The sequence below is a fragment of the Coenobita brevimanus genome, chromosome 111, assembly GCF_032717465.1.
Source record: "Coenobita brevimanus isolate Jiangsu-jjx chromosome 111, ASM3271746v2, whole genome shotgun sequence".
Classification (NCBI taxonomy): domain Eukaryota; kingdom Metazoa; phylum Arthropoda; class Malacostraca; order Decapoda; family Coenobitidae; genus Coenobita; species Coenobita brevimanus.
In genome coordinates this window covers 8,744,460-8,771,629 of record NC_137064.1, presented here as the reverse complement: position 1 = coordinate 8,771,629, position 27,170 = coordinate 8,744,460, and the positions used below count along the sequence as shown (strand labels likewise).

The window sequence follows — 27,170 nt, the reverse complement described above, 5'->3', positions numbered from 1 at the left end:
TCGAAAGCCTTTGAGATGTCAAGTGCAATGGCAAAGCTTTCACCAAAGTTCCGAATGGTGGATGACCACGAGTCTGAGAGGCAGGTGAGAAGATCGCCAGTGGAGCGCCCCTGACGGAACTCATACTGACGATCAGAAAGAAGGTTGTGATTGGAAAGATGCTTTAAAATTTTTCTGTTAAGAATTGACTCGAAAACTTTTGAGGCACAGGATGTTAAAGCAATTGGGTAATAGTTAGAGGGTTGGGAATGGTCACCCTTCTTTGGGACTGGTTGAATGAGAGCAAACTTCCAGCAAGAAGGAAAGGTAAAAGTTGGCAGACAAAGGTGAAAGACTTTACCCAGGCAGGGTGTAAGCACAGAAGCAGAATTCTTGAGGACAACAGGAGGGACTTTATCAGGCCCATATGCCTTGTTAGTATTGAGGCCAGCGATGGCAGAAAATACATCAGTTGAAGAAATCTTAATGTCAGCCATGAGGAAGTTGGAAGGGGGAAGTGATGGAGAAACAGCAATGGAAATGTCTAAGGTGGAATTGAATAAGAAAGTCTGTGCAAAGAGACCTGTTTTATCAGTAGAAGAAATAGCTACAGAGCCATCACAGTAGAAAGGAGGAGGGAAGGATAATGAGGTAAAGTTGTTAGAAAGGTTTATGGCAAGGTGCCAGAAGGAGCAGGAAGAATTCGAGTTGGAGAGCTGAGAACATTTAGTACGGATGAAATTATTTTTAGCAGAACAAAGAGAAGACTTAGCACAATTCCAAACAGAAACAGAAAAGATGTAATTCAGGGGTGGGTAGGCTCTGGCACCTTGCCTTCTCCTTGTTGTGGACAGCATTACAACAAGTGTGATTAAACCAAGGCTTTCTTACATTAGTCAAATGATATGAGAATGGAATGTATGCTTCCATGCCTGAGAAAATGACCTCAGTAATGCACATGGCACACACAGATGGCTCCCAGCCATGGAAGCAACAATCATTCCAGGAAAATCAAACAAACACTGCCTGAGGGCCTCCCAATCACCAGCACCAGTGTGCCACAGATGACGTCTCTTTGGAGGATTCACAGGCCGTACTGGAGCAACAGGACAGGTTAAGGTGATAAGGTTGTGATCAGAGGAGCCCAACGGAGAAGAAAGATTAACAGTGTAGGCTGGAGGATTAGTTGTATGGAAGAGGTCAAGTATGTTACAACTCTCTACATGGCACTCGGGGATAATGGTAGGGTGCTGTACAAGCTGCACTAGGTCATTAAGCATAGAAAAGATGTAGGCTTGTTTACCAGGTGGATCAGTGAAAGGAGACGAAAGCCAAAGGTGGTGGTGAATACTGAAATCTCCAAGAATGGAGATTTCAGAGACAGTAGAAATGGGTAGGATGTGTTCCATCACAGAAGTAAGATAGTCGAAGAATTTTTCATAGTCAGTAGAATCAGGGGATATGTAAACAGCACAGATATACTTAGTCAGAGAATGACAGGAAAGCCGAAGCCAGAGAGTAGAGAATTCAGAAGAATAAAGTTCAAGGACACGAGTCCAAGATAAGTGTTGTGTACATATTCACAACAGCCATCTTTGGCTTTGAAATGAGTATAGAGAATGTAGGAGGATACAGAAAAGGCTTTGCTATCAGTTGCCTAGGACAGCTGAGTCTCAGTTAAGAAGAGAAAGTGAAGTTTAGAGGAAGAGAGGTGATGCTCAACAGAGGGAATGTTAAAGGAAAGGCCGCAAATGTTGCATAAATGCAGAAGAAGTGGCTCCAGGCAGCTCGTTGTGTTGTCACCAGGAGAGAAGTGGATGGTGGGGGCATTTATGCCCCCCTCCGGGACTCCGAGGCTTAATTATTGGATGCCATTTTTTTGTTTTAATTTTGAAGAGGAGCATAGTGTGTAATGTGCATGTAGTTTGGTGTTGAAATTTAAAGAAACTTGTATTGGAGAGCATGCTGGCCTACTCTCTGTGTTACTGAAAAGGGGGATGGTCAGGAACTAGACCCAAGGGCTGACAAAACAGGAGCTCCGGCTTTTCCTGTCATCAGCTTTCCAACCTCCTTGGGATTACTGCCCTGCTCGACTGGTGCTATCTATCATTCTATCTATTGCCAGACGCCTCAATCCCGTTTGGGGTGGCCACAAACAAATCACCTCCAAGTCACCCTGTCCCCCACCATTTCACTGCCCTGCTCCCAACTCACACCCCCCTCTCTCATATACCTCTCCACTCCATCCCTCCATCTCATCCTCGGCCTCCCCCTCCCTCTTCCCCCCTCCACCTCACTCACATACACTCTCTTCGTCAGTCTTTCACCCTCCATCCTCTCCACATGGCCAAACCACCTCAGTGTGTTCCTCATAACGCTTCCTATCACATCCACATCAACACCACAACGCTCCTTTATATCCTCATTCGTCAGCCTGTCTCTCCATGTGATTCCACAGGCTCCTCTTAAATAACTCATTTCCACTGCTCTCACTCTTGACTTGTGTCCTTCCAACAACGTCCAAGCTTCACTTCCATACGTTAGAGTTGGTATCACAATACTGTCATGTAGTAACTTTTTCACTTCCATGCTCACTTCCCTGTTTCTTATCACTGCTTTCAAAGAACCAGCAACCTTTCTTCCCTGCTGTACCCTTTCAAGCACTTCACCCTCCAAACCTCCATCCTTACTCAGCATACTACCCAAGTACTTAAACGTACTGTACTCACATTTTCCAATTCCTCACCATCCAACCTCGCTGTACATTCACTGACTTCACCTCTCTCAAAGACCATCACTTTACTCTTCCCTACATTCACCTTTAGATTCAGTTTCTTACACACTCTCCCAAACTCATCCACCAAGCCTTGCAGCTCCCCTTCGTCTTCACTCAACAACACAGTATCATCTGCACACAACAGTACAGGGAGTTTCCAAACACTATCCTCTCTCACCAGGGCCACTCCAACATCCAACATCCACTACCCTACCTGGTGCTACAGGTATGATAAGCAGACTCCAAGCTTTCTTTACCCTTGCACAGTTGTTGACTCTATATGCTGCTTTTAGATACTCCTGTGTACAGCTGTCACATATGGGAAGGCTCCCCACATACAGCTCTACTCAACAAGGTGGAGTCAAAAGTTTTCATCTCATTAACTCTCCTCCTCTTACTTGCTCCCTTAAACCTCTGTCACTTCACCACACAGTTGCATCTTTATCTCTTTTTCTATCACTACTTCAATGGCTTCTGCTCCTCTGAACTGTCTGCTTGCATCCCTCCACCACTATGGTGGGTGTGTAGCATTCATCTACCAGCAAACTCTCATCCCTTTTCTGTCCAACTCTCTAATGCAAGAGTTAACCATGACTCCCAGTCCTTCCTGTAAGCATGAATTCAACTCTGAAAATGTCTTCCTGTCTAATTTCTTCTCGCCTGTAACCTCCAGTCTTTTAAAGGCAGTGTCCAGGCATCTCAAAATAAACAAACCTTGAGTTTGGCTCTCTTTGAAGGTTGGGTTGAAACAGGGATGTGTCATGTCTCCATGGTTGTTCAATCTGTACATGGATGGGGTAATAAAAGAGGTACAAGGTAGGGTAGTGGATGTTGGAGTGGCCATGGTGAGAGAGGATAGTGTTTGGAAACTCCCTGTACTGTTGTGTGCAGATGATACTGTGTTGTTGAGTGAAGACAAAGGAGAGCTGCAAGGCTTGGTGGATGAGTTTGGGAGAGTGTGTAAGAAACTGAATCTAAAGGTGAATGTAGGGAAGAGTAAAGTGATGGTCTTTGAGAGAGGTGAAGTCAGTGAATGTACAGCGAGGTTGGATGGTGAGGAATTGGAAAGTGTGAGTACGTTTAAGTACTTGGGTAGTGTGATGAGTAAGGATGGAGGTTTGGAGGGTGAAGTGCTTGAAAGGGTACAGCAGGGAAGAAAGGTTGCTGGTTCCTTGAAAGCAGTGATAAGAAACAGGGAAGTACGCATGGAAGTGAAAAAGTTACTACATGACAGTATTGTGATACCAACTCTAACGTATGGAAGTGAAGCTTGGACGTTGTTGGAAGGACACAAGTCAAGAGTGAGAGCAGTGGAAATAAGTTATTTAAAAGGAGCCTGTGGAGTCACATGGAGAGACAGGCTGACGAATGAGGATAAAAAGGAGCGTTGTGGTGTTGATGTGGATGTGATAGGAAGCGTAATGAGGAACACACTGAGGTGGTTTGGCCATGTGGAGAGGATGGAGGGTGAAAGACTGACGAAGAGAGTGTATGTGAGTGAGGTGGAGGGGGAAAGAGGGAGGGGGAGGCCGAGGATGAGATGGAGGGATGGGGTGGAGAGGTATAGGAGAGAGGGGGGTGTGAGCTGGGAGCAGGGGAGTGAAATGGCGGGGGAGAGGGCGACTTGGAGGCGATTTGTTTGAGGCCACCCCAAACGGGATTGAGGCATCTGGCAATAGATAGATAGATAGATAGAGTTTCGCTCTCTTTTATTACCTCACCCGGATGGAGTTTGGCAAAGTACAGCATTGTTTTTGGTCGAGCCTCTTTTTGTGTTTGTTTGTTAGCAACATTACAGAAGAATGGCTGCATGAAATTACATGAAACTTTCAGGATTTGTGGGCACAGGTCACATAAGGAAGTGATGAAATTTTGGAAATAAATGCATGACCATGAAGGGTCAAAATCAAGGTCACAGATTTTCAATGGGCTATAACTTGAAACCAGTTGAAGATAGAGAAAGTTACTATTATCAACATACAGGAACTCCCATATGGGCTTTCATTTGGCACCAAGGCCTTTGACCTTGAGTGATTCTGAAAGATCAAACTCAAGGTCACAGATATTCAGGGGGCTATATCTTGAAACTGGCTGCATACAAATATTCATTATTATCAACATATAGGAAGTCCCATGAGGAATTTTAGTTGGTACCATGACCTTTTACATTAAGTGACCCTGGAAGGTCAAACTCAAGGTCATGGTTTTTCAGAGGGCTACAACTCAAAACTTGCTGAAGATTGAGAGATGTTTACTATTATCAACATAAAGGATGTCCCATATGGATTTCCAATTAGTACCATGACCTTGACCTTAAGTGACCATGAAAGGTCAAACTCAAGGTGACAGATATTCAGGGGGATAGAACTTGAAACTGGTTGAAGGTAGAGATACTTACTAGTATCAAAATATAGGAAGACTCATATGGACTTTCATTTGGAACCAAGAGTTTTGACCTCAAATGACCCTCAAAAGGTCAAATACAAGATCATGGACTTTTAGAGGGCTATAACTTGAAAATGACTGAAAATAAAATAGCTGCTGTTAGGCGAGGTTTGTTGACTCTGACACCACTTGTTTTGTTTTTATTTTTTCTTGGAAGAAACAATCTTGCAGGCTTCTGGCCTTTGGTTCCTGCTTCACTGCATTAAAAAAAAAAAAAAAAAAAAGAGCTAGTCTTCTTCTTGACCTACTATGCTTCCTCTCACCTTCAAATGCACTTATATACCATGCAGCATTTCACCATCTTTACACCCATTCTTTCCACAGCCATACCATTTAAGTGTACATAAGGTACGTGTATGTACAGTAAAACCTCGATATAAAGGACTTCAATAGACCGGAATTCGCTTTTATCAGAATCGAGGAGCTACCAGACTAAATTCCCATATACAGTATCTGAAAAAGTCCAATAAAGCCAGAAGCAGTCTGGACTGACTGACCACTTCAGCTATGCTCACCACAATAAGATAAATAAAATAAATGTTTATCAGTGTACGGTACAGTTTTATTATACTGTACATACCATTTGATTATTGTAGTGAAGGTATAATACAGTACAGTACTGCTATGTTAGTGAAAACAGTTTAAAAACCATTGGTGTGATCCAGACTAATGTCTGATATATCGGAAAAAGTCTGGGTTAGCAGGGGGAAGTCCAGATGTCGCTTTTATTGGAATTTCACTTTTTTCAGAATGGCTTGGGCCCCAATTAGTCCGTTATAGTGAGTCTTACTGTATATACAGGCAAAACCCGGTTAAAAGATGCAACTGGTTATGTAAAAACCAACAGCTAGGTGGGGTACCATAAATTGGGGCCGACATGTAAAGTACTGGAATGAATTTTTGAGCCTTGAGTTTCACCCCCCAACCAAGTCCTAAACCCACCCAAATGAGTCCAAAAAAAAATTTAAAGCCAATCTAAATGGTCTAACTGCTGTAAAGAAGCTAACCTAAGCCTAAAACCAGTGCCCATCTCACTTGTACCCAGTCAAGGCCACTGATGAATGCAATCTCCAACTTGTATTCAAACTCGGTAGAGAAGCAGCAGCAGCACTGTGTACAATCCCACCATCAGATGGTCCTGGGACAATTAAATAAACATCTCTTATGCAAAATAATAATATATGAATGACGGAGAATCATCCAAGGCGTGAACTGTTGTGACGGAGAAGCGTTGATGTTTTCATGAGGAATTCTCTGGACAGGGAATGCGACTGATGATGCATATCAGGATAGCCTTTTCAACGGACCCTCTTTATGTGGTTTAGTTACTGTTCTGGTTGCTGAGTTCCTTTATTTTCTGTTTTCTTATTTTCCAACAATTATTTATAAATTCCTTTGTATTTTCAATGCATTTTCCCTTGAACAGCCGGAATGTAAACACATGATTTATCGATATCACAGCTATTACCAATGCATGAAATATTTACTCTTTAAGGCTTTCATAATTATTAACATTTATTTCAAATATTATTATGTATTCTACAACAGGTTCAATGGTCAAGCATGGAATATTCTTTGTTAAATCACTTAGTTGTCCACACTGTTTTGTACCTGGTCTAATGGGTGAGAATCCGTACCCCAAATGACAGTGTTCACTCCGCCTGTGACTAAACACATTAATGGAAGTCTAAAAATAGTTTATAAATCAACCTAAACACAAAATTGAAGTCTAAAATATCATCATAATCAGTTTTAAAAAATCAAAACCCATCATGAAACCCGGGGGTAGGCCTACAACAGGCAGGGTGAGGTGGTATTACTACCCCCATCACTATTCCAGGGTATCGCGTCAAGGGGTATCGTATATCGGGGTTTACCTGTATGCCTGTATTCATGTATATATATATCTGCATAAGTATCTGCATCATCTTTAAACATACTTCAGGTTTCATTCTCTCGGAACTTATCTTGGAAAGATCATATTACACCTCTTGTAAAATCTGCTTCCAAGAGCTCAGGAGTCCTAAGCCGACTCCATGCATTCTTTATCCCTGCACAGTTGTTGATTTTATACTCTGGTTTTATTCGCCCATGTAGTGCAACTCATGTGTGGGGAGGCTCCCCACATACACCTCTTCTCAACAAGGTGGAGTCAGAGGGTTTTCATCTCATTAACTCTCCTCTGCTTACTGGCTCCCTTCAACCTCTGTCTCTTTGCCAGACTGCTGCATCTTTATCTCTCTTTTGTTGCTACTTCAATGGTCACTGCTCCTCTGAACTATCTGCTTGCACCCCTCCACTACTATGATGGATGCGTAGCACCTGTCTAGCAACAAACTCTCATCTCTTTTCTGTCCAACTCTCTAATGCAGTCCTTCACTTATGCAACAGGTCAACTCTGCAACCATCTTCCTGTCTGTACTTCCTACTTCCTATGATCTCCAGCTTTCAAAAGCAGTGTGTCCAGGCATCTTGAAATGAAAAGATCTTGCATTTGGCTCTCTATTGTATTGTTTTTATTTTTTCTTGTATGGAACAGTTTGCGGGTTCCAGCCTTTGGTTCCTCCTTCTTTGCATAAAATACATATATATATATATATATATAGCCGCTGTGGTACAATAGTAAAGTGTGCATTTTCATACACAAAAGAACGAGGGTTCTCGCCCCGCCAGGACAAAAAACTTTGGAAGCGTTCTTCTGGCCACGTACTGCATTGGCGGACACAAGGGGTGCTGTGGTTGAACCAGTGTCACATACTGTACAGTATGATTGCACCCAGTCGGCTTGCGCGGGCTGATTATGTTTGGTTCACAGACTACACACACATCCAAAGCCATTCCAAGACAACAATTACACTTACAAGCACTTCTCAGCCTACATACAATCTCCACTAGACAGCCTAAGCCACTTAGTACAGATACATTTGCTGTATCGTCCCCACTTCGGTAGCGATCGGCCGGACCTGCAGTAGACACTGAAATGGCTGATGAGATGATATATATATATATAAGAAATCCCTCCAATATCCGACGTAATAGAGTCATAGGCAGGTCCGGATAGTGGTCCTGTCCGGATATTGGGCCCCAGCTTATGGACTTGTACTTATGGACCCTAACTCAGAGAAACACCTATTCAACTCCCTCTGGACATGCATAGCACCTATTTAACCCCTTAACCGCGGGGCGTCACTTTCGTGACGCTCGGCTACAATGGATCATACCGCGGGGCGTCACTTTTGTGATTCTGTGTTATTTTGAATTATCCCGGGCTCTCAAGTGGTGGCTTGTATCATCTATCAGTACTGCCAATGTCCAACACTAGTCAGCACTCCAAATCTCATCTGTACTCCCATCCATTGTTGACATTTTAGCTATTTTACCCCCTTCGTGACTCCCCTCCCTACCTGCCCTCCATTACCCTCTCCTCTCACCTCCCACGCCGCGCTGCTACGGAAATTTCCCCCTTCTTTTTCCACAGATTTCATCCATTGAAAGAAACCCTATGCCCTATATTTTTACCAAATAATATATACCAAAAAAAAAACAGGTAAGTGATAGTGTTATACTCCAGAAATTGGCTAATTATCACCTGACAACACCTCACGTGCATTCATTCGCTACATTACCACGGTAATTTCCCCTTTGATTTATGCCTTGTAATCGATGTCTGTAATAAAAATATATATCAGAAAGGAAGGAAGAATCCTAATTGACATTTACATTCACCTGGAACAACCTATTTCTTTATTTATTGCCGAGATTTTCTACCTATAAACAATTAGCCTGTAAGTTAGCAGCAGTAAGCCTAAAGTGTCATTGTCAACCCTTCCCTTCTCAGATTTACCCCCTACGTGACTCCCCTCCCTACCTGCCCTCCATTACCCTCTCCTCTCACCTCCCACGCCGCGCTGCTACGGAAATTTCCCCCTTCTTTTTCCACAGATTTCATCCATTGAAAGAAACCCTATGCCCTATATTTTTACCAAATAATATATACCAAAAAAAAACAGGTAAGTGATAGTGTTATACTCCAGAAATTGGCTAATTATCACCTGACAACACCTCACGTGCATTCATTCGCTACATTACCACGGTAATTTCCCCTTTGATTTATGCCTTGTAATCGATGTCCGTAATAAAAATATATATCAGAAAGGAAGGGAGAATCCTAATTGACATTTACATTCACCTGGAACAACCTATTTCTTTATTTATTGCCGAGATTTTCTACCTATAAACAATTAGCCTGTAAGTTAGCAGCAGTAAGCCTAAAGTGTCATTGTCAACCCTTCCCTTCTCAGATTTACCCCCTACGTGACTCCCCTCCCTACCTGCCCTCCATTACCCTCTCCTCTCACCTCCCACGCCGCGCTGCGCTACGGAAATTTCCCCCTTCTTTTTCCACAGATTTCATCCATTGAAATAAGCCCTATGCCCTATATTTTTACCCAATAATATATACCAAAAAAAAAACAGGTAAGTGATAGTGTTATACTCCAGAAATTGGCTAATTATCACCTGACAAAACCCCACATGCATTCATTCGCTACATTACCACGGTAATTTCCCCTTTGATTTATGCCTTGTAATCGATGTCTGTAATAAAAATATATATCAGAAAGGAAGGGAGATTCCTAATTGACATTTACATTCACCTGGAACTACCTATTTCTTTATTTATTGCCGAGATTTTCTACCTATAAAAAATTAGCCTGTAAGTTAGCAGCAGTCAGCCTAAAGTGTCATTGTCAACCCTTCCCTTCTCAGATAAGCCGCGGCATTTAGTTCCTTGTCCTCCACTGTAGAGACAACATGTCGCACTCGCGCCCCGCCATTCCTGCCGCTTCTGCGCCCATTGCAAAGGGCCCCGTGACCTCTACGCCAAAGAAAAGTGTTGAGGCAAACAGGAAAGGCCTCAGTGACTCTGCAGTGGCACGAGAACTTGCAGAATTGTCCATGATAATGATGGACAGTGACTTTTACGATTCGGGTGAATCGTGTGATGAGCCAGGTGAGGTTATCGTGCCAGAAACAGCGACAACAAGTGCTTCTACCAGTGAATTAGTGTCTAGCTCCAAGGGAAAGGAGCCTTTAGTGCAGGAAGGACAAGAATTTGGGAAGGGAGTGAAAAGGCAGCGTGTTAGCCCCAGAACAATGCCCCCAAGTGACCCAGCCCGCCAGGAGTCACGAGTGCATTCACCTCCCCGTTCCCCAAGCCCCGCTTTACTCATCTCGTCATCATCGTCGGCTGAGTTATCTCCGGAGTCTTCGTCGTCGGAGTCACCACCAGCATCAACAGTGAAGGCAGGCCGTAAAGGTAGAGGTAGATCTAAGAGAGTGAAAAGTAGTGTAGCTAGTAGGGTAAGGGCTGCTAGTGCTGTACGGCAACCTAGGGTCAGTGAGAGTGACCTTGACAGAGATAAGCCTCCCTCTCAGCCAACCTCCACCACCACCACCACCACCCGCCCTACACCGCCACACCAGGGAATCCTGGATGCCTTCGCGTGGACGGAAGGGTCAGATTTTGTCCCCGAAAACCTGGTTTTCGATGAGAGCTCGTCAGGAGTTCAGCCTGCCTTCACTATGGACGAAAATGCTGAGTGTGTCGACTACCTTTTGGCCTTCCTAGATGACGAAGTCATGCAGCACGTATGTGATGAGACCAACAGGTACGAATCACAACGTGCTGCTAGTGGTACAGGTGCAGCCAAGATGCAACAGTGGACCATGCTGGGAGTGCAGGAGCTGTATGTGTTCTTTGCCCTCATGCTTCTTATGCCACACTCCAAGAAGCAAGAGTTGGAAGAATACTGGTCCATGGACCCCTTACTACCCTCACCGACCTTCAATAAGTACATGGCCAGAGATCGCTTCCGGAACATCATGGGAAACCTGCACTTTGCCGATAATGATGTACCTTCCCAAACCGACCCACTCTGGAAGATCCGAGAGATTCTGAACAGAATGAAGAATAAGTTCATGTCATTCTTCCACCCATTTCAGAAGGTTGTCATTGACGAATCCTTGGTTTTGTTCAGAGGACGTCTTCGGTTTGTTCTGTACATTCCAAGCAAACGCCATCGCTTTGGAATTAAGTTCTTTGTACTGTGCGACTGTAAGACGGGGTACATCCTTGACTTCGTCGTATATTCAGCCAACACTGTCGATCTTGATAAAACTCACCCCCTTGGCTTCTCAGGCTGTGTAGTGAAAGTGCTCCTAAAAAAGTATTTTGGTGGGAATCATGTGCTGTATACAGACAACTACTATACAGCACCGAAACTTGCCAAATACCTTTCTGAGCACGGCATTGGCTCCTGCGGTACTGTGAAAAGTAATCGTGCCAACTTCCCCAAATTCCCAGAGGCGGGAAACTCGCAGCGAGGAGACATGCACCTACGCAAGTGTGAGAAGATGCTGGCAATACGGTGGCATGACAAGAGAGTCGTGCACATGCTCACCACCGTACATAAGGGGGAGATGAGAGACAGTGGGAAGGTCGACCGTAGGACAGGCGAACCTGTGATGAAACCTGATGCTGTGTTGGACTATAATATCAACATGCGGCTGGTGGACAAGTCCGACATGATGATTGGTGAGATTGACTGCCTCAGGAAGAATACTAGGTGGTACAGGAAAGTTTTTCTGCATCTCATAGATATGACGATGCTGAACGCCTTCATCCTGTACAAGATGAAGGTAAAGCCACCCAAGTCCTTCTCCCTGAGGTTGTTCGCCAGGACTTGTGTCCAGCAGCTGCTGGAAAAATATGGTAGGGTGCAAGCAGCAACTCCAAGACGCCATCCAGTTACACTTCCCGACCAACTTGAGCAGAGGGCGTATATGGATCGGCACAGACTTGAGCTGATGCCTGCCACAGGGAAAAGGAAGGCTGCAATTCGCAGGTGTCAGGTATGTGCGCATACCACATGCCGCACACCTGAGCATAAACGCACCTCTTGGCAGTACGCTGAATGCCAGGTTCCCCTCTGTGTAACCTGCTTCTTCGATTATCACAGCCAGAAGCAGTTCTAACAGTGCAAGTGTGGAAGCAGAATTATTTGGAAATAATGTGTAAATAATGTGTAAATAATGTGTAAATAGCAGGTGAGAGCAATGGATGTTCAGCTCATATGATTGAACAGTGTATTATAGTTTTATCTTACTGAAAGTGACAGTGAATAACATAGTGTAAGTAAAATAGAAGGGTAAATATTGAAAATAGAATAGAAAATGTAAATAGTAATGTAAGTAATTAGTAATATAAGAATATGAGTACAAATAATTTATGTTATAACAGTGAGAGTGAATCCGTGGCTCTCTACGTATTTTACTGACTGAAAAATTGAATGACTTCAGTGACAATAAACTAATACGACTGAAGGAAACTTATGGAGAAAGACTCCAGATATATGTAAGTGTGATATAGAAATAGAAATATAAAGTGTGAGGGGTTTTATGAATAATAAATGACAGAGTGCCTAGAGCGAACTAGCACAAGTGCGGCGATCAGACGCGCTCGTAATTTCCATTGCTTTCACAGTGTTTTTTTTTTCGAGTATGGATCCCAAACTACTTGAAAATGGTAGAATAGTGTTTATAGTGTTTGTATCTGGCTGTGGTAATCATATTACGGGTTGTCGGGAAGTGTAAAGTGGAGACTTAGTTACCCTACTTCAGAGGTCTCCACAAGTCCTACGGTAAACGACGAAGGCTCAACAACCATTCCAGGAGAAAGCTGAAGGTATGTGCAATAAGCATATGTAATTTTATTATTCTAGGACTAATAACTGATTTTTGGCAAATATTTTTTGAGAGTCTGTCGGAGCCCAAATAACCCCGCGGGACACGCAAGTCATTGGTAAACAAGCCCGCGGTGTAGGGGTTAAGACCCAAATCACACCAATAAGGCACACAAAAGACTGAAATAAATGCAAAAGAACCATAAAATGAGGTTTTAGAGGTGAGTTTATACAATATTAAACATTCTGGGTACTTACAAGTCCCTGGCTCCTGGACTGGTGTGAACCGGCAGTTTGCAGTCCACAGTTAATCCTCTGCACTCTAAATTCTAATTTCTTAACACTGCACAACACTGTAAATTCCTGTGTGTTCTAGTGGCGAGGTATTGCAGTTTATTCACTGTTTATTCACAAAAAACAAGCACCTGTGGCCTGCACTGGTATGAGCATTTGCTCTCGATCGGAGTTAGGCTGTGACTGTTGATGATGGCGGGGTAACAGAGTTGCCAGATCGCAATGGCCACAATACCAATCCCCTCAACTTTCATTACCAAATTTAACTTTTCATTACCAAATTCGTAAAGCTAGCATTTATTCTTCACTAATTATATGTACAAGTGGAAATACATGTAATCACTCTCTTATAATTAACACCATGTTGATTATTTCCATGCTATGTAGGGTAGCAGATTAATCAGAGAGAGCAAACAATCCACCATCTCCATCCTGTGTGTCCTCATACATGTGAAAAATCCATCTGGTAATGCATTATTCTGATTCATTACCAAACGAATTTTTCATTACCAAATTGGCCCACACTTGGTAATCTACCAAATGGCAACCCTGACAGGGGAGGGGGGAGGAAGGAAGGGGTGAAGGGACCATGGTGCAACAGCTGTTCGGCATCAGGCGGCAATTTCAAATTACGGGTGGGAAAAAAGTCAGATTTTTTTCGAATTTTTTGCGGTTTTTGGCCCATTTTGGGAATATTGGATCCCAGGACGATTATGTCCGGTTAGTGGGGATGTTCGGATATTAGAGGGATTATATATATATACAGTATATATATATATATATATATATATATATATATATATATATATATATAGTTCATTTCGTTTTTTAAAGGCTTCAACATGCTTGCATGCGTCGGCCTTGGTCACCTAATGGCGGCCCTCCATGCTGCATGATCCATTGCAGCCTGCCTGTTCAGTCCCTTAACTCTGAGGTCACACTTAATGACCTCGTCCCATGTCTTTCTCGGTCTACCCCTCGTAACCCCACCCCCAATATTAACACTTCTCACCTTCCTCACCCAATTATCATCCCCCATCCTCTCCACATGTCCAAACCATGTATATATATATATATATATATATATATATGTGGCGGGGGGGACACAACCTGGCCGCACTATGGGGTGGTACTACTACTCTGCGGCCAGGTTGTGTTAGGAAGAATACTGCCACCGTATTCCCTGCGTGTCGTAAAAGGCGACTAAAAGGGGCGGGGTGAGGGGACTAGGGACCCCCTCCTCTGTTTTGTAGTTCCTAAAAAGAGACAGGCCAGAGAAAGGGATGGGGGATGGAGTTATCCCCGTACCCTGAAGATTGGGTCCATGAATGTGCGTGGATGTAGTACGATTGAGGCTAAAAGGGAGGAGATTGGGAGAATGTTTGTGAGAAGAAAGTTGGATGTGTTAGCTTTGAGTGAAACGAAGATGAAAGGGAAGGGGGAATCTATGTTTGGAAGTGTGAATGGAAGATTGTCAGGTGTTGATAGAGGAAGGGCAAGAGAAGGTGTGGCATTGTTAGTGAGTCCGGAAGTTCAGCAATGTGTGATTGAATGGAAGGAGGTGTCATCGAGACTGATGTGGGTGAAAGCGAAATTTGAACATGAGTTGTGGGTGTTTGTGAGTGCATATGGGCCTGGTAGTGAAAGGGATGAACAAGAGAGGGAGTCTTTCTGGAATGATGTTGATGAGTGTCTGCAGAGTTTTGAAGCGAATGTGAATGTGGTAATGATGGGAGATCTGAATGCTAGAGTGGGAAATGTAGCAGTTGAAGGCGTAGTTGGTATGCATGGTGTGCCTGGAAGAAATGAAAATGGGGAACGAATGATAGCGATGTGTGTTGAGCGAGAGATGGTGATTGGGAATACGCTGTTTGAGAAGAAAGATATTTATAAGTATACATGGGTGAGACAGGAGGGTGGAAGGGTTGTTGATAGAGCCTTGATGGACTATTTGGTTGTGTCTAGGAATGTAATAGGAAGATTGTTGGATGTGAGAGTTCTGAGAGGGGAGGGTGGAGGTATGTCTGACCACTACCTGGTGGAGGGAAAGTTAAGAGTAGGTAAGAGATGGATGAGAGCTAGGAGGGTTAGGTGTGGCAGGGAGGTTTTGAAAGTGAGTGAGTTGGATAATAGAGAGAAAAAGATAGAGTATCAGGAGAATTTGAAAGATGAGTGGAACGCAGTGAAAGATCGGGAAAATGGCAGCGTGGAGGAGGAATGGCAGTTGTTTAAGAGTGCTGTGGTGGGGCATGCAGAAGAGGTGTGTGGTGTGAGACGTGTGGGTGGTGGTGTAAGAAAAGGAAGTGAATGGTGGTGCGAGGAAGTAAGTATGGCTGTCGCTGAGAAGAGACGTGCATATGAAGTGTGGCTGCAGAGGAAGGATGAGATGTCATATGAAAGGTATAAGGAGAAGAGGAATAGAGCGAGAAGGGCTGTGCGTGATGCTAAAGTAGCAGCAGATGAGAGGTGGGGTAGGCGGCTGACAGAGAATTTTCAGCAGAATAAGAAAATGTTTTGGAAGGAGGTGAAAAGGGTGCGAAAGGGAGAGTCTGGGAAGGAAGAACGAGTAAAAGCAGAGGATGGAAGGATGTTAATTGAGATGGATGCAGTAAGGAAGAGATGGGCAGAGTATTTTGAAAGATTGTTAAATGTAGAGGAGGAAAGGGTGGCTGAGATTGTGGCGGATGGAAGGGTGCAAGGAATAAATGTGTTGGGAGAGTTGAATGATTCTTTGATCACGAAGGAGGAAGTGGAGAAGGCAGTAAAGGAGATGAAAGCAGGGAAAGCTGCAGGTATGGATGGGTGTGCTGTGGAATGCCTGAAGGGTGGTGGAGTGACTATTGTTGACTGGTTAGTAAGATTGTTGAATGTGTGCTTTGAGAAAGGTATGGTGCCAATTGACTGGGCAAGTGCTTGTGTGGTCCCGTTGTATAAAGGCAAGGGTGATAAGTATGAATGTACTAGCTTTAGGGGTATAAGTCTGTTGAGTGTTGTAGGTAAGGTGTATGGTAGAGTGTTAATTATGAGAGTTAGAGAGGGTACCCCCCCCTTAGTGATGAGCAGTGTGGCTTTAGGAGAGGGAGGGGATGCGTTGATCAGGTGTTTGCTGTGAGACAAGTGTGTGAAAAGTATTTAGCGAAAGGCAAGGATGTGTTTTGGGCATTTATGGATTTAGAGAAAGCGTATGATAGAATTGATAGGGAGGCTTTGTGGACTGTTTTAAGATTGTATGGACTTGATGGTAGGTTACTAAAAGGGGTGAAAAGTTTTTATGTAAATAGTAGAGCGTGTGTAAGAGTGGGAAATGCTGTGAGTGATTGGTTTCCTGTGAGAGTGGGGCTGCGACAGGGATGTGTGATGTCGCCTTGGTTGTTTAATATTTACATGGATGGTGTTGTAAGGGAGGTGAATGCAAAGAGTTTTAGGTGGTCTGAGTCTGGTAAATGTTGATGGAGGAGAGTGGAATCTGAAGCAGCTGCTGTTTGCAGATGATACTGCACTGGTGACTGATTCAGAGGAGAGATTGAGAGAGTTGGTAGAGGAGTTTGGAAGGGTGTGTGAAAGGAGGAAATTGAAAGTAAATGAGAATAAGAGTAAAGTGATGAAGTGTACGAGGTTGATAGATGGTAGGGGGATGAATATAGTTTTGAATGGTGAGTTGCTTGAGGAGGTAGATTGTTTTAAATATCTAGGGTCACATGTTGCTGTGGATGGAAGAATAGATGCAGAAGTGAAGTTTAGAATAAATGAAGTAGGAAAGGTGCTGGGAGGAATGAAAAAAGTGTTTAAATGTCGTTCGCTTAGAATGGATGTAAAGAGAAGGCTGTATGAGGGTGTTGTGGTACCGACTGCATTATATGGGTCTGAAACATGGAATATGGGTGTAGCAGAGAGGAAAAGTTTGAATGTAATGGAGATGAGATGTCTGAGGAGTATGTGTGGGTGACGCGTATGGATCGGGTGCGAAATGATGAAGTGCGAAGGAGAACTGGAGTTGTTCGGGAGATGGCTGGTAGAGTTGAGCAGAGGGTGTTGCAATGGTTTGGGCATATGGAGAGAATGGATAATGAGCGATTGGTGAAAAAGATAACTAGATCTGATGTGAGGGGTGTAAGGTTGAGAGGAAGACCACGAATAGGATGGATGGACAGTGTGAGATGGATGCGAGAGGGATGTCTGTTGAGCAAGGAAGAGTGGCTGTGCGTGACAGAAATAAATGGAGAGAAATTGTGAATGAACAGTTGATGACGCAGCCCTGAGGGGATATTCTCCCGCATTTGGTCTGATCAGCTAGTCCAGTCAGGTGCGGGTAAGGGGATGGGTCTGTTATGATGTAGCACGGGTAAACCAGTTCTGCTGTCAGGCCCTGCTGCGGATGTCACTGATTGCATTGCGCAGTTGACCCTTGTGCGGTGTGGTGCAGTGAGGATCTGTCCGTTCTCCCCTTTGGGGCTAAGATGCGAATGAATGTGTTTGAATGGATGAGTAAATGGAGAGTGAGTCGTCCTGTCTCGGCTACCTCCCTTTCCTTGGGGGAAGCAGCCTAGGTATATAGATAGATAGATATATATATATATATATATATATATATATATATATATATATACAGTAATCCCCGTACTACCCGGACGCCCACTATCCAGACTCCCCGCTTACTTGACATTTTAGGCCCTAGCCTTTGGACCCCCCCCCCACCACCACCACCACCAAAAAAAAAAAAAAAATCTGACATTTTTTTTCAACCGTACTTTGAAATTGGCATGCTGCACCGACCAGCTGTGTTTACGCTCACTGCTTGCTTCCCCCGTCCCTCTCGGCCTCCCCAGTTACCACCTAACTACCATCCTGAGTAGACACTCATTCGATGGATGCCGCACGTGCTCGTTTTTGTGAATAAACAGTGAATAAACTGTAATACCTTGCCACTAGACCACATAGAAATTTACAGTGTTGTGCAATGTAATGAAATTAGAATTCAGAGTGCAAAGATTAAGTACAGAGTGTAAACTGGCGGTTGAAACTGGTGTGGTGCAATCAAGAACAGTATGTGCTGTGTTAAACAATTATAACTCATAGTACAAAGGATTAGTACAACACTGGATTACTGTATGTGCTTCAAGAGCATTTTCACCACTGCCAGAGCCTTAGAAGAGGCGGGTTAACCTTCGTAACGAATGGCCACGGACGTGTTGTAAGAATCCCATAGTCTATCTATCTATCTATTGCCAGACACCTCAATCCCGTTTGGGGTGGCCACAAACAAATCGCCTCCACGTCGTCCTGTCCCCCGCCCCTCAATCCCGTTTGGGGTGGCCACAAACAAATCGCCTCCACGTCGTCCTGTCCCCTGCCATTTCACTGCCCTGCTCCCAACTCACACATTCCTCTCTCATATACCTCTCCACCCCATCCCTCCATCTCATCCTCGGCCTCCCCCTCCCTCTTCCCCCCTCCACCTCACTCACATACACTCTCTTCGTCAGTCTTTCACCCTCCATCCTCTCCACATGGCCAAACCACCTCAGTGTATTCCTCATAACACTACCTATCACATCCACATCCACACCACAACGCTCCTTTATATCCTCATTCGTCAGCCTGTCTCTCCATGTGACTCCACAAGCTCCTCTTAAATAACTCAATTCCACTGCTCTCATTCTTGACTTGTGTCCTTCCAACAATGTCCAAGCTTCACTTCCATACGTTAGAGTTGGTATCACAATACTGTCATGTAGTAACTTTTTCACTTCCATGCTCACTTCCCTGTTTCTTATCACTGCTTTCAAAGAACCAGCAACCTTTCTTCCCTGCTGCACCCTTTCAAGCACTTCACCCTCCAAACCTCCATCCTTACTCAGCACACTACCCAAGTACTTAAACATACTCACATTTTCTAATTCCTCACCATCCAACCTCGCTGTACATTCACTGACTTCACCTCTCTCAAAGACCATCACTTTACTCTTCCCTACATTCACCTTTAGATTCCGTTTCTTGCACACTCTCCCAAACTCATCTACCAAGCCTTGCAGCTCCCCTTCGTCTTCACTCAACAATACAGTATCATCTGCAAACAACAGTACAGGGAGTTTCCAAACACTATCCTCTCTCACCAGGGCCACTCCAACATCCACTACCCTACCTTGTACCTCTTTTATTACCCTATCCATGAACAGACTGAACAACCATGGAGACATGACACATCCCTGTTTCAACCCAACCTCCAAAGAGAAAAATTCACTTAGTTCACCATCCACAAACACTGCAGCCTTAGCACCATCATACATACTCTTCACAGCATTCAACAACTTTCCATCTACTCCATATATTCTTAATACTTTCCACAATCCTTGTCTATCCACCCTGTCATATGCTTTCTCCAAATCCATGAAAGCTGCATACAACTTATTTCCCTTCTCTAGAAACTTTTCCACTAAAGATCTAAGAATGAATATCTGATATACACAACCTCTTCCCTTTCTAAAGCCTCCCTGGTCTTCTCCAACTAGTTCCTCTGTTCTTTCTCTAACTCTGTCAATAAGTATCCTACCATACACTTTTCCTATTATACTAAGAAGACTAATGCCCCTATGGTTAACACACAATTCTTTTTCCCCTTTTCCTTTGTACAAGGGAATAATTATACCTGACTTCCAATCCTCCGGGACTATACCTTCCTCCCAGGCCAATCTGCGCATCTTCCACATCCATTCTACTACTATCTCTCCCCCATGCTTCAGCATTTCACCACACACTCCATCAATTCCTGGGGCTTTCCCCAATTTAACTTTCTTCATTGCTTCCACAACTTCTCTCCTACTGATTTCTTCCTGTCTTCTCACCTCCCTCCTTCTCCCAGTCATTCCCCAGCCACTTATACTTGCATTACTTCCATCCTGTATGTTCAACAATTCCTTAAAGTGTTCTCTCCATCTGCTCACTTTTTCTCCCTTCTCCCCTAGTAATCTACCATTTTTATCTTTCACTCCCCTGCTAACTTCACTTCCACCCTGTCTTATTCTCTTCACCTCTTTCCAGAACATCTTCTTACAGTCCCTCCACTTTACACTCAAATTCCTTCCAAATTCCTCATCCACTCTCTTCTTACTCTCTCTTACTAACCTTTTCACCTCTCTCTTTCTTTCTACATATAACTCTCTCTTCCGCCTCTCAACTTCTTCCACGCCCCTATTTCTTATCCATTCATTGTATGCTTTCTTCTTTTGTGCAACAGCCTGTCTCACCTCTTCAGTCCACCATACTGTTCCTTGCACCCCCCTTCGTCTTCTCTTCCTCCCACACACCACATCACATGCTGCACATATTTCTTCTGTAAATATCCTGCACACACATTCCACGTCCCCCATCTGCTCCAATTCATATTTGCCCAATCGTTCCTCCACTTCTCTCTTATACTCTGCCTTTTTCTCATCCACTTGTAACCTTTCCACTCTCCTTGCAACTACTCCTTCCTCTCGTCTTTCCCTTCTTCTATTCCTCCATCTTACATGTATCCTAATTCTGGCCACCACCAAGTAGTGGTCAGAAAGTCCACTCCCCCAACCTCTATAAGCTCTTGCATCCATTACACATCCTCGCATCCTTTCATCCACACACACATAATCAATCATTGCCTTCCTTTCATTCAGTTCACCACCCACCCTTCTCATCACTCGCCATGTATACTTGTGGATCATTTTATGCCTGAAGAGGGTATTGGCTATCACCAACCCCCTCCCAGCACAAATGTCCACTAACGCACTGCCATTCTCATCTATCACAGCAGGCACACCCCACTCACCAACTATTCCATCCACTTTCACATTCCCTACTTTACCATTCATATCACCCCATCAACTGCTAAATATTTTCCATATTCACTTCTAATTCCTCATTCTCTGGTTCCATTTCATTTATTTCATACCTTCTGCCTCTTATTTGTGTGAATAGGATCTTAAATAGGTGCTATGCATGTCCGGTCGAGAGTTATGTAGGTGGTTTTCTGACTTAGGCTGGGTCAGGGTCCATAAGTAGCAGTCCAGAAGGCAGGGGCCCATTATCTGGACGGACCCACTTTCCAGATATGCCTTTGGCTCTATTACATCGGATAGTGGAGGGATTACTGTGTGTGTGTGTGTGTGTGTGTGTGTGTATATATATATATATATATATATTACACCAGGAAACCATTTACTACGCTGGGTGGTAACCATATAACCAAATTTGGGCGCCTGGTGGTTTAGTGAGTAATTATTGCGCTCGGATTGAACCGGTGAAGATTTATATCCAAGGGGTGGTTGGGGTTGATTGCTCATGTAATGCCATTCAGGGATGAGTGAGGCTGGTCACTCTCATCTTAAATGCCGGGACCAACTGCTTAGCCCCGGGCTCCTACGCTCCTCATGGGGCAATGTAGGATTGGATGATATATATATATATATATGAGGTGTCTAGAACCAAAGGGGCATCGGCGCCAAAATGTACTTTTGAGTTATGACGCTTTAAAGTTGTGTTTATGGCAACGTCATAACCAGAAGGCAATAAACAAACCTTTTATACATCAAAATGATCATCAGCGCCTATGCTCTACATGTAAAGCCAAAAATACAAAACAATAATAACCGTAACCACAAAATAGGCAGTAAACCAAACCCCCAATTTATAAGTGGGCATAATAACATATTGTAGGGATTTAAAAACATAGCAGAAAAAACATCAATGAATGTATTAATGTACAAAACTTTATTAACTAAAGATTCCAGTTCACTTAATATTAATAAACGAATAATTATTACTGTAATTTTACGTTTTTGACAACTAAAACTGAAATCAATGCAGTTATTATTTTTCCTCTACCATAATAGATTGAAATAATAACACAAAAAAAAAAAAGTGTAGTGTAGTGCTTAAGTAAATTGAGAAGGGGTAGTGGGGGGTTAAATGGTGGGGTCGTCATCTAGGAGATCGACATCCACCTCTGCCTCCTCGGTGCCACGCCCCCTCCCGCAGTCTCCCCTCACCACTCTCTTTTCCTCTTCCTTTCTACCTTTTTCCACTTCTCCACATATTTCTGACACTTACGAGAGGTTATAGGCACCACCTCCTCACTGTAACTATGTGATGAACTAATCTTGTCACCCCCCCTTCAACCCCAATAACAACAGCTCATCTTGTCACCAATAATCCACGATAAATGGGGTAAAAATCGAATACGCAATAATTAGACACCTCAGTAAACACGGGAGGGAAGCCTCACCAGCACACCGAGCGGGCCACACGCTTGCTGATTGGCTGTTCTGGGGGAGTGGCACAGAGTGAGAATGCTGATAGGTTTGGGCTGTGTGGCTTAGATGCCTGCCTGCTCTGATTTGTTCGCCCGGCAGCATGGACAAACCCACGTGACTTTGAGCCCCTCTACCACTGTCCAGAAGGCCGAATCTTGTATGGTAACCAGTGCTGTCACTGAGAAGAGAGTTAAGCCTGTTGTCTCCCCTACCTAACTCAAAACCAGTATATTGGTGGGGATGCCCCTGTGGCTCTAGACGCCTCATATATATATATATATACACACACACACAGGTATACCCTGGTTTAATAATGCAATTGGTTTGGTAAAAAACCATCGTTAGGCAGGGTATTGTATATTGGGGTAGTTTTAACATGTAAAGTATTCGGATGCATTTCTCAGCCTTGGGTTCCCCCCCCCCCAGCCCAAAACCCATCCAAACGAGCCCAAACAAGTTTAGAGCTGATCTAAATGGCCTAACAGATGTAAAACAAGCTAACCTAAGCCTAACCTAAGCCAAACACCTGTAAATAAGCCACTAAAACCAACATAATAAAATCTGAAAATCATCAAATTTACATCTGGAAAAATAATCAAGCTTAATAAACTGTACCCCAAAATGACAATGTTCACCCCACTTATGGCTAAAACACATTAATCCAAGTCTAAAAGCAGTTTATAAATCAAACTAAACACACAGTTTTAGTCTAAAATATCATCAAAATCGGTAAAAAAATCAAAACCCATCGTTAACCGGGGTTTGGCCATCGATAGACGGGGTATGGTGGTATTTCTACCCCTATCGTTACACCAGGGTATCACATCTAAGGGTATTGTATATTGAGGTATTACCGTACTGTGACACCAACTCTAATGTATGGAAGTGAAGCTTGGACCTTGTTGGAGGGACAGAAGTCAAGAGTGACAGCAGTGGAAATGAGTTATTTGAGAGGAGCATGTGGAGTCACATGAAGAGACAGACTGACAAATGAGGAAGTGAAGGTGCATTGTGATGTGGATGTGATAGGAAGTGTTAGGAGAAACACACTGAGGTGGTTTGGCCATGTGGAGAGGCTGGTGAGGAGAGAGTATGTGAGTGAGGTGGAGGGGGGAAGGAGGGAGGGGAAGGCCAAGGATGAGACGAAGGGATGGAGTGGAGACGTATATGAGTGAGAGGGGTGTGAGCTGAGGGCAGGGCACACGACGACAGAGGGGATTTGTTTGTGGCCACCTCTTACAGGATTAAGGCATCTGGCAATGGATAGATAGATACATACAGGTAGATAGAATTTTGATATCAGATAAAGGAGGTAATCTATCCATTTCTATTCTTCATGCTACTTGCTTCCTCAATTTCCACACCTCACTTTTTCACAACCATCATCATCCAGACCATCCCTTCCCATCACTGGGTAGGGTGAGGTAAGGTCCAGAGTGCCACACAGAACCGTAAAGAGTGAGACATTTACTAAAGTTTGGCCAACTGAATTGGTCACATTCCCAATAATTTTCCCACACATTCATTCATCATATATGGCCATCCTTTTGACCTTCCATGCCTCCACTTACTGTACCATTCACCCTTTTTAGCTTGAAGATATCTCTAATACTTTACTCATCTAAATTTTTGTTTTACTTAGATGAGAATTTTTGTAGCTGGACATGTTAAATATATCCTTCATTAACTCCCTCACTTGTAAGGTGCTTAACTAACAATGCTTTCATTCACTCCCACGCCATTGGGGTGCTTTCCTAACTTTGCCCTCATTAACTTCCTCTATTAGAGTGGTTTCCAAACTTTTTGATTAACTCCCTCACTATTAGGGTAGTTTCCCAACTTTATCTTCATTTATTCCCTCACTATTACAGTGGTTTCCTAACCTTGTCTTCATTAACTCCCTCACTAACCATGTGTTAATTAACTGTTTTCATTAACTCCCTCACTATTAATGGAGTTGCCTAACTTTGTCTTCATTAAATCCCTCACTATTACTGTGCTTTCCTTACTTAAATAAAATTGTTTTGCAGCAAAAAAAGTATGCAGTAAAAATTATATTCTCGGACTGAAGGGGTTAATCATCATAGGCAATACCAATTTCATTAAAAACCTGTGTCGGGGCTCATTTTGTTATGTACATAATGTAGTACAGTACATGCATACATACATACTGTGCATACATAGGCTATATACATACTGTACATCAACAAAATAACATTACCCACCAAAACATCACTGTTTTTTTTATAGTGTTGTTTGTTTTTTCATTCATTCATTCATCTAATCCAATGTTTCCCCATGAGAAGCGTAGGAGCCCGGGGCTAGGCAAGTTGGTCCTGACATTTAAGATGAGAGTGACCAGCATCACTCATCCCTGAGTGGCATTACATGAGCAATAAACCTGAAACTATCCTTTGGATTTAAGCCTGCACTGGCTCAATCCGATTGGAGCACCTTAACCCCTGGGATATGCAATTCAATCGACCAAACTTCCCTGAAAACCTGCATATGGAGCTGATTTTTCAACTCTTACAGAAGTAAAAAGTGTTATGCCCAAGGTTTAGAGCTTGAATTTACACACATGCCACAAACCAGAGCATTCTAGACCAACTGGTTACTGAGCTATATTCTGTCAAAGATCGTCAAAAACTGACACTGGCAACCCTTGCATACAGGGCGAGAAAAAAAAATTGAACCAACATCAATTTTGTTATTATAGAAAGATCTTGATTTTACACATCAGAAAATGTATACTGTATATCATTTTCATATGTCAAATGTTTACCATGTACCCACAGCAAGAAAGTAGCTGGAGGTGGAGGTAGTATGAAGGGGTGGAGGCAGTATGAAGGGGTGGAGGGAGTATGAAGGAGTGGAAGGAGTATGAAGGGGTGGAGGGGGGAGAATCAGGGAGGAAGGTGGAGGGAGGATGGTGGGGGGAGTGTGGCATGGAAAAATTAGCTTTATAGAGTTGGTAGGAGGAGCCGTGAGTCCAGTCACAAGTGAGGGAGGGGGAGAGTGAACAAAAGGTTTGGGGTAGAGGTAGGTGGCGAGAGGGCGGTGGGGGAATCACCCCCCCCCAACATGGGTAGGGGCCCGAATCCTCCCCCCTCCCTACTTAGGACTTAGTTCTCATTGGTTTGCATCGATATACATCAAATAGGGCCAGAGCCTAGTGTCTGCAGTTTTGTACAAAGGCTCCTCTATCGATCCTATTCGGCATCAAGCCAAATTCTATAAAAGGATCGATCAATCCTATCAGTACTTTAGGGATGAATTGCCCACTAAACCACCAGGCACCACAATCTGGTTATATGGTTACCACCCAGCATAGCAAATGGCTTCTTGGTATAGAGGAAACCATTTGGCTTGTCACTCACTATACAGTCACCTGTAGACAGAAGGAAGAGGAAAGAATGAAGGAAAGAAAGACAGAATAGGAAGGATGGAAAGATGGAAGGAAGAAAGGAAAGGGCAGGCACCCGAGAGAAGAACTACATCGAGTGAGAGGATATTGTTGTTCATTAATGTACATGATTCACATTCCGACAGCTGACTACCTGTTCATCATAAATTTATGAACATGATGCAAAATTGTATGATCATTCAAAATCATAATTATGCAGACATGGCTATAAAATTGATTAACTGTCATACAAAGTATTTCAAATTTTTCATTACATGTAAAAAAAAATATTATTATTATCATTATTATTATCATTATTATTATTATCATCATCATCCATCCATTCATCATCCAATCCTACGTTGCCCCATGAGGAGCATAAGAGCCTGGGGCTAAACAAGTTGGTCCTGACATTTAAGATGAGAGTGACCAGTCTCACTCATCCCTGAGTGGCATTATGTGAGCAACAGACCCAAACCATCCCTTGGATATAAACAATAATAATAATAAAATAAAAATGTGGGCAGAAAATTACCTGGGCAATATCAAGGTGTCCACGATTGCATGCTTCATGCAAAGGAGTGTATCCAGCATTGTCTCGCACATTGATGTCAAAGTCGGGGCTCTCAGCACAGTAAACTACCACATCCTGCAGGGAAAACATGGTTGTTATTAAGTCCATCTGGACATTAGTATAATTCTACTTTATACTGCACTGTATGGAAGACCGCCTGTCGAGATTCACACACATGCTTGCTTATACAAATGCCTAATTAATGGATTATTTTGTATTATCTGGTAGCAGCTAAAAACTTCTTGCTCATACAAAAAAAAAAAAAAAAAAAATGAAGTAGCTAAGTAAACAGTGGTATTACCATCATAGTATGAAAAAATAATTACACTTATTTAAAATCTGATGTGTGTGTCAACTCAAGATGCCATATCCATGACCTGAAGTCCCCATATGTCAATCAGCTACCAAGGTAAAAAATCTGTTTAAAGCCACCACCTCTAATGCTCTTCCAATGGATATCCTGGGCTTCAGCCCTTCAACACTTTTTCCACTACCAACAAGTACCTTAAATAATAGTGAAGGTCTCTAAGCTACTTATTAATTGTACTATCATTCTGGCATTTTCCCCCTCAACTTTATACCAATTAGTTAAGTTTATTTTTCTTCTTTGTTTTGGCTTCCTTATTTCCCTTACCATACTGAAGTTCAGTCTCATCATGGTACATGTTGG

General features: G+C 43.2%; 1 protein-coding gene across 1 annotated transcript in view; it reads right to left on the bottom strand.

Annotated features, from left to right (window-relative positions):
• The window catches only part of LOC145417891 (uncharacterized), a 61,368-nt gene that overhangs the window by 17,561 nt on the left and 16,637 nt on the right, over nucleotides 1-27,170 (bottom strand). The window contains exon 3 of the mRNA XM_080286505.1: nucleotides 26,462-26,575. Within this exon, the coding sequence (XP_080142631.1) occupies nucleotides 26,462-26,575 (114 nt within the window). The remainder of the gene's footprint in view (nucleotides 1-26,461; nucleotides 26,576-27,170) is intronic.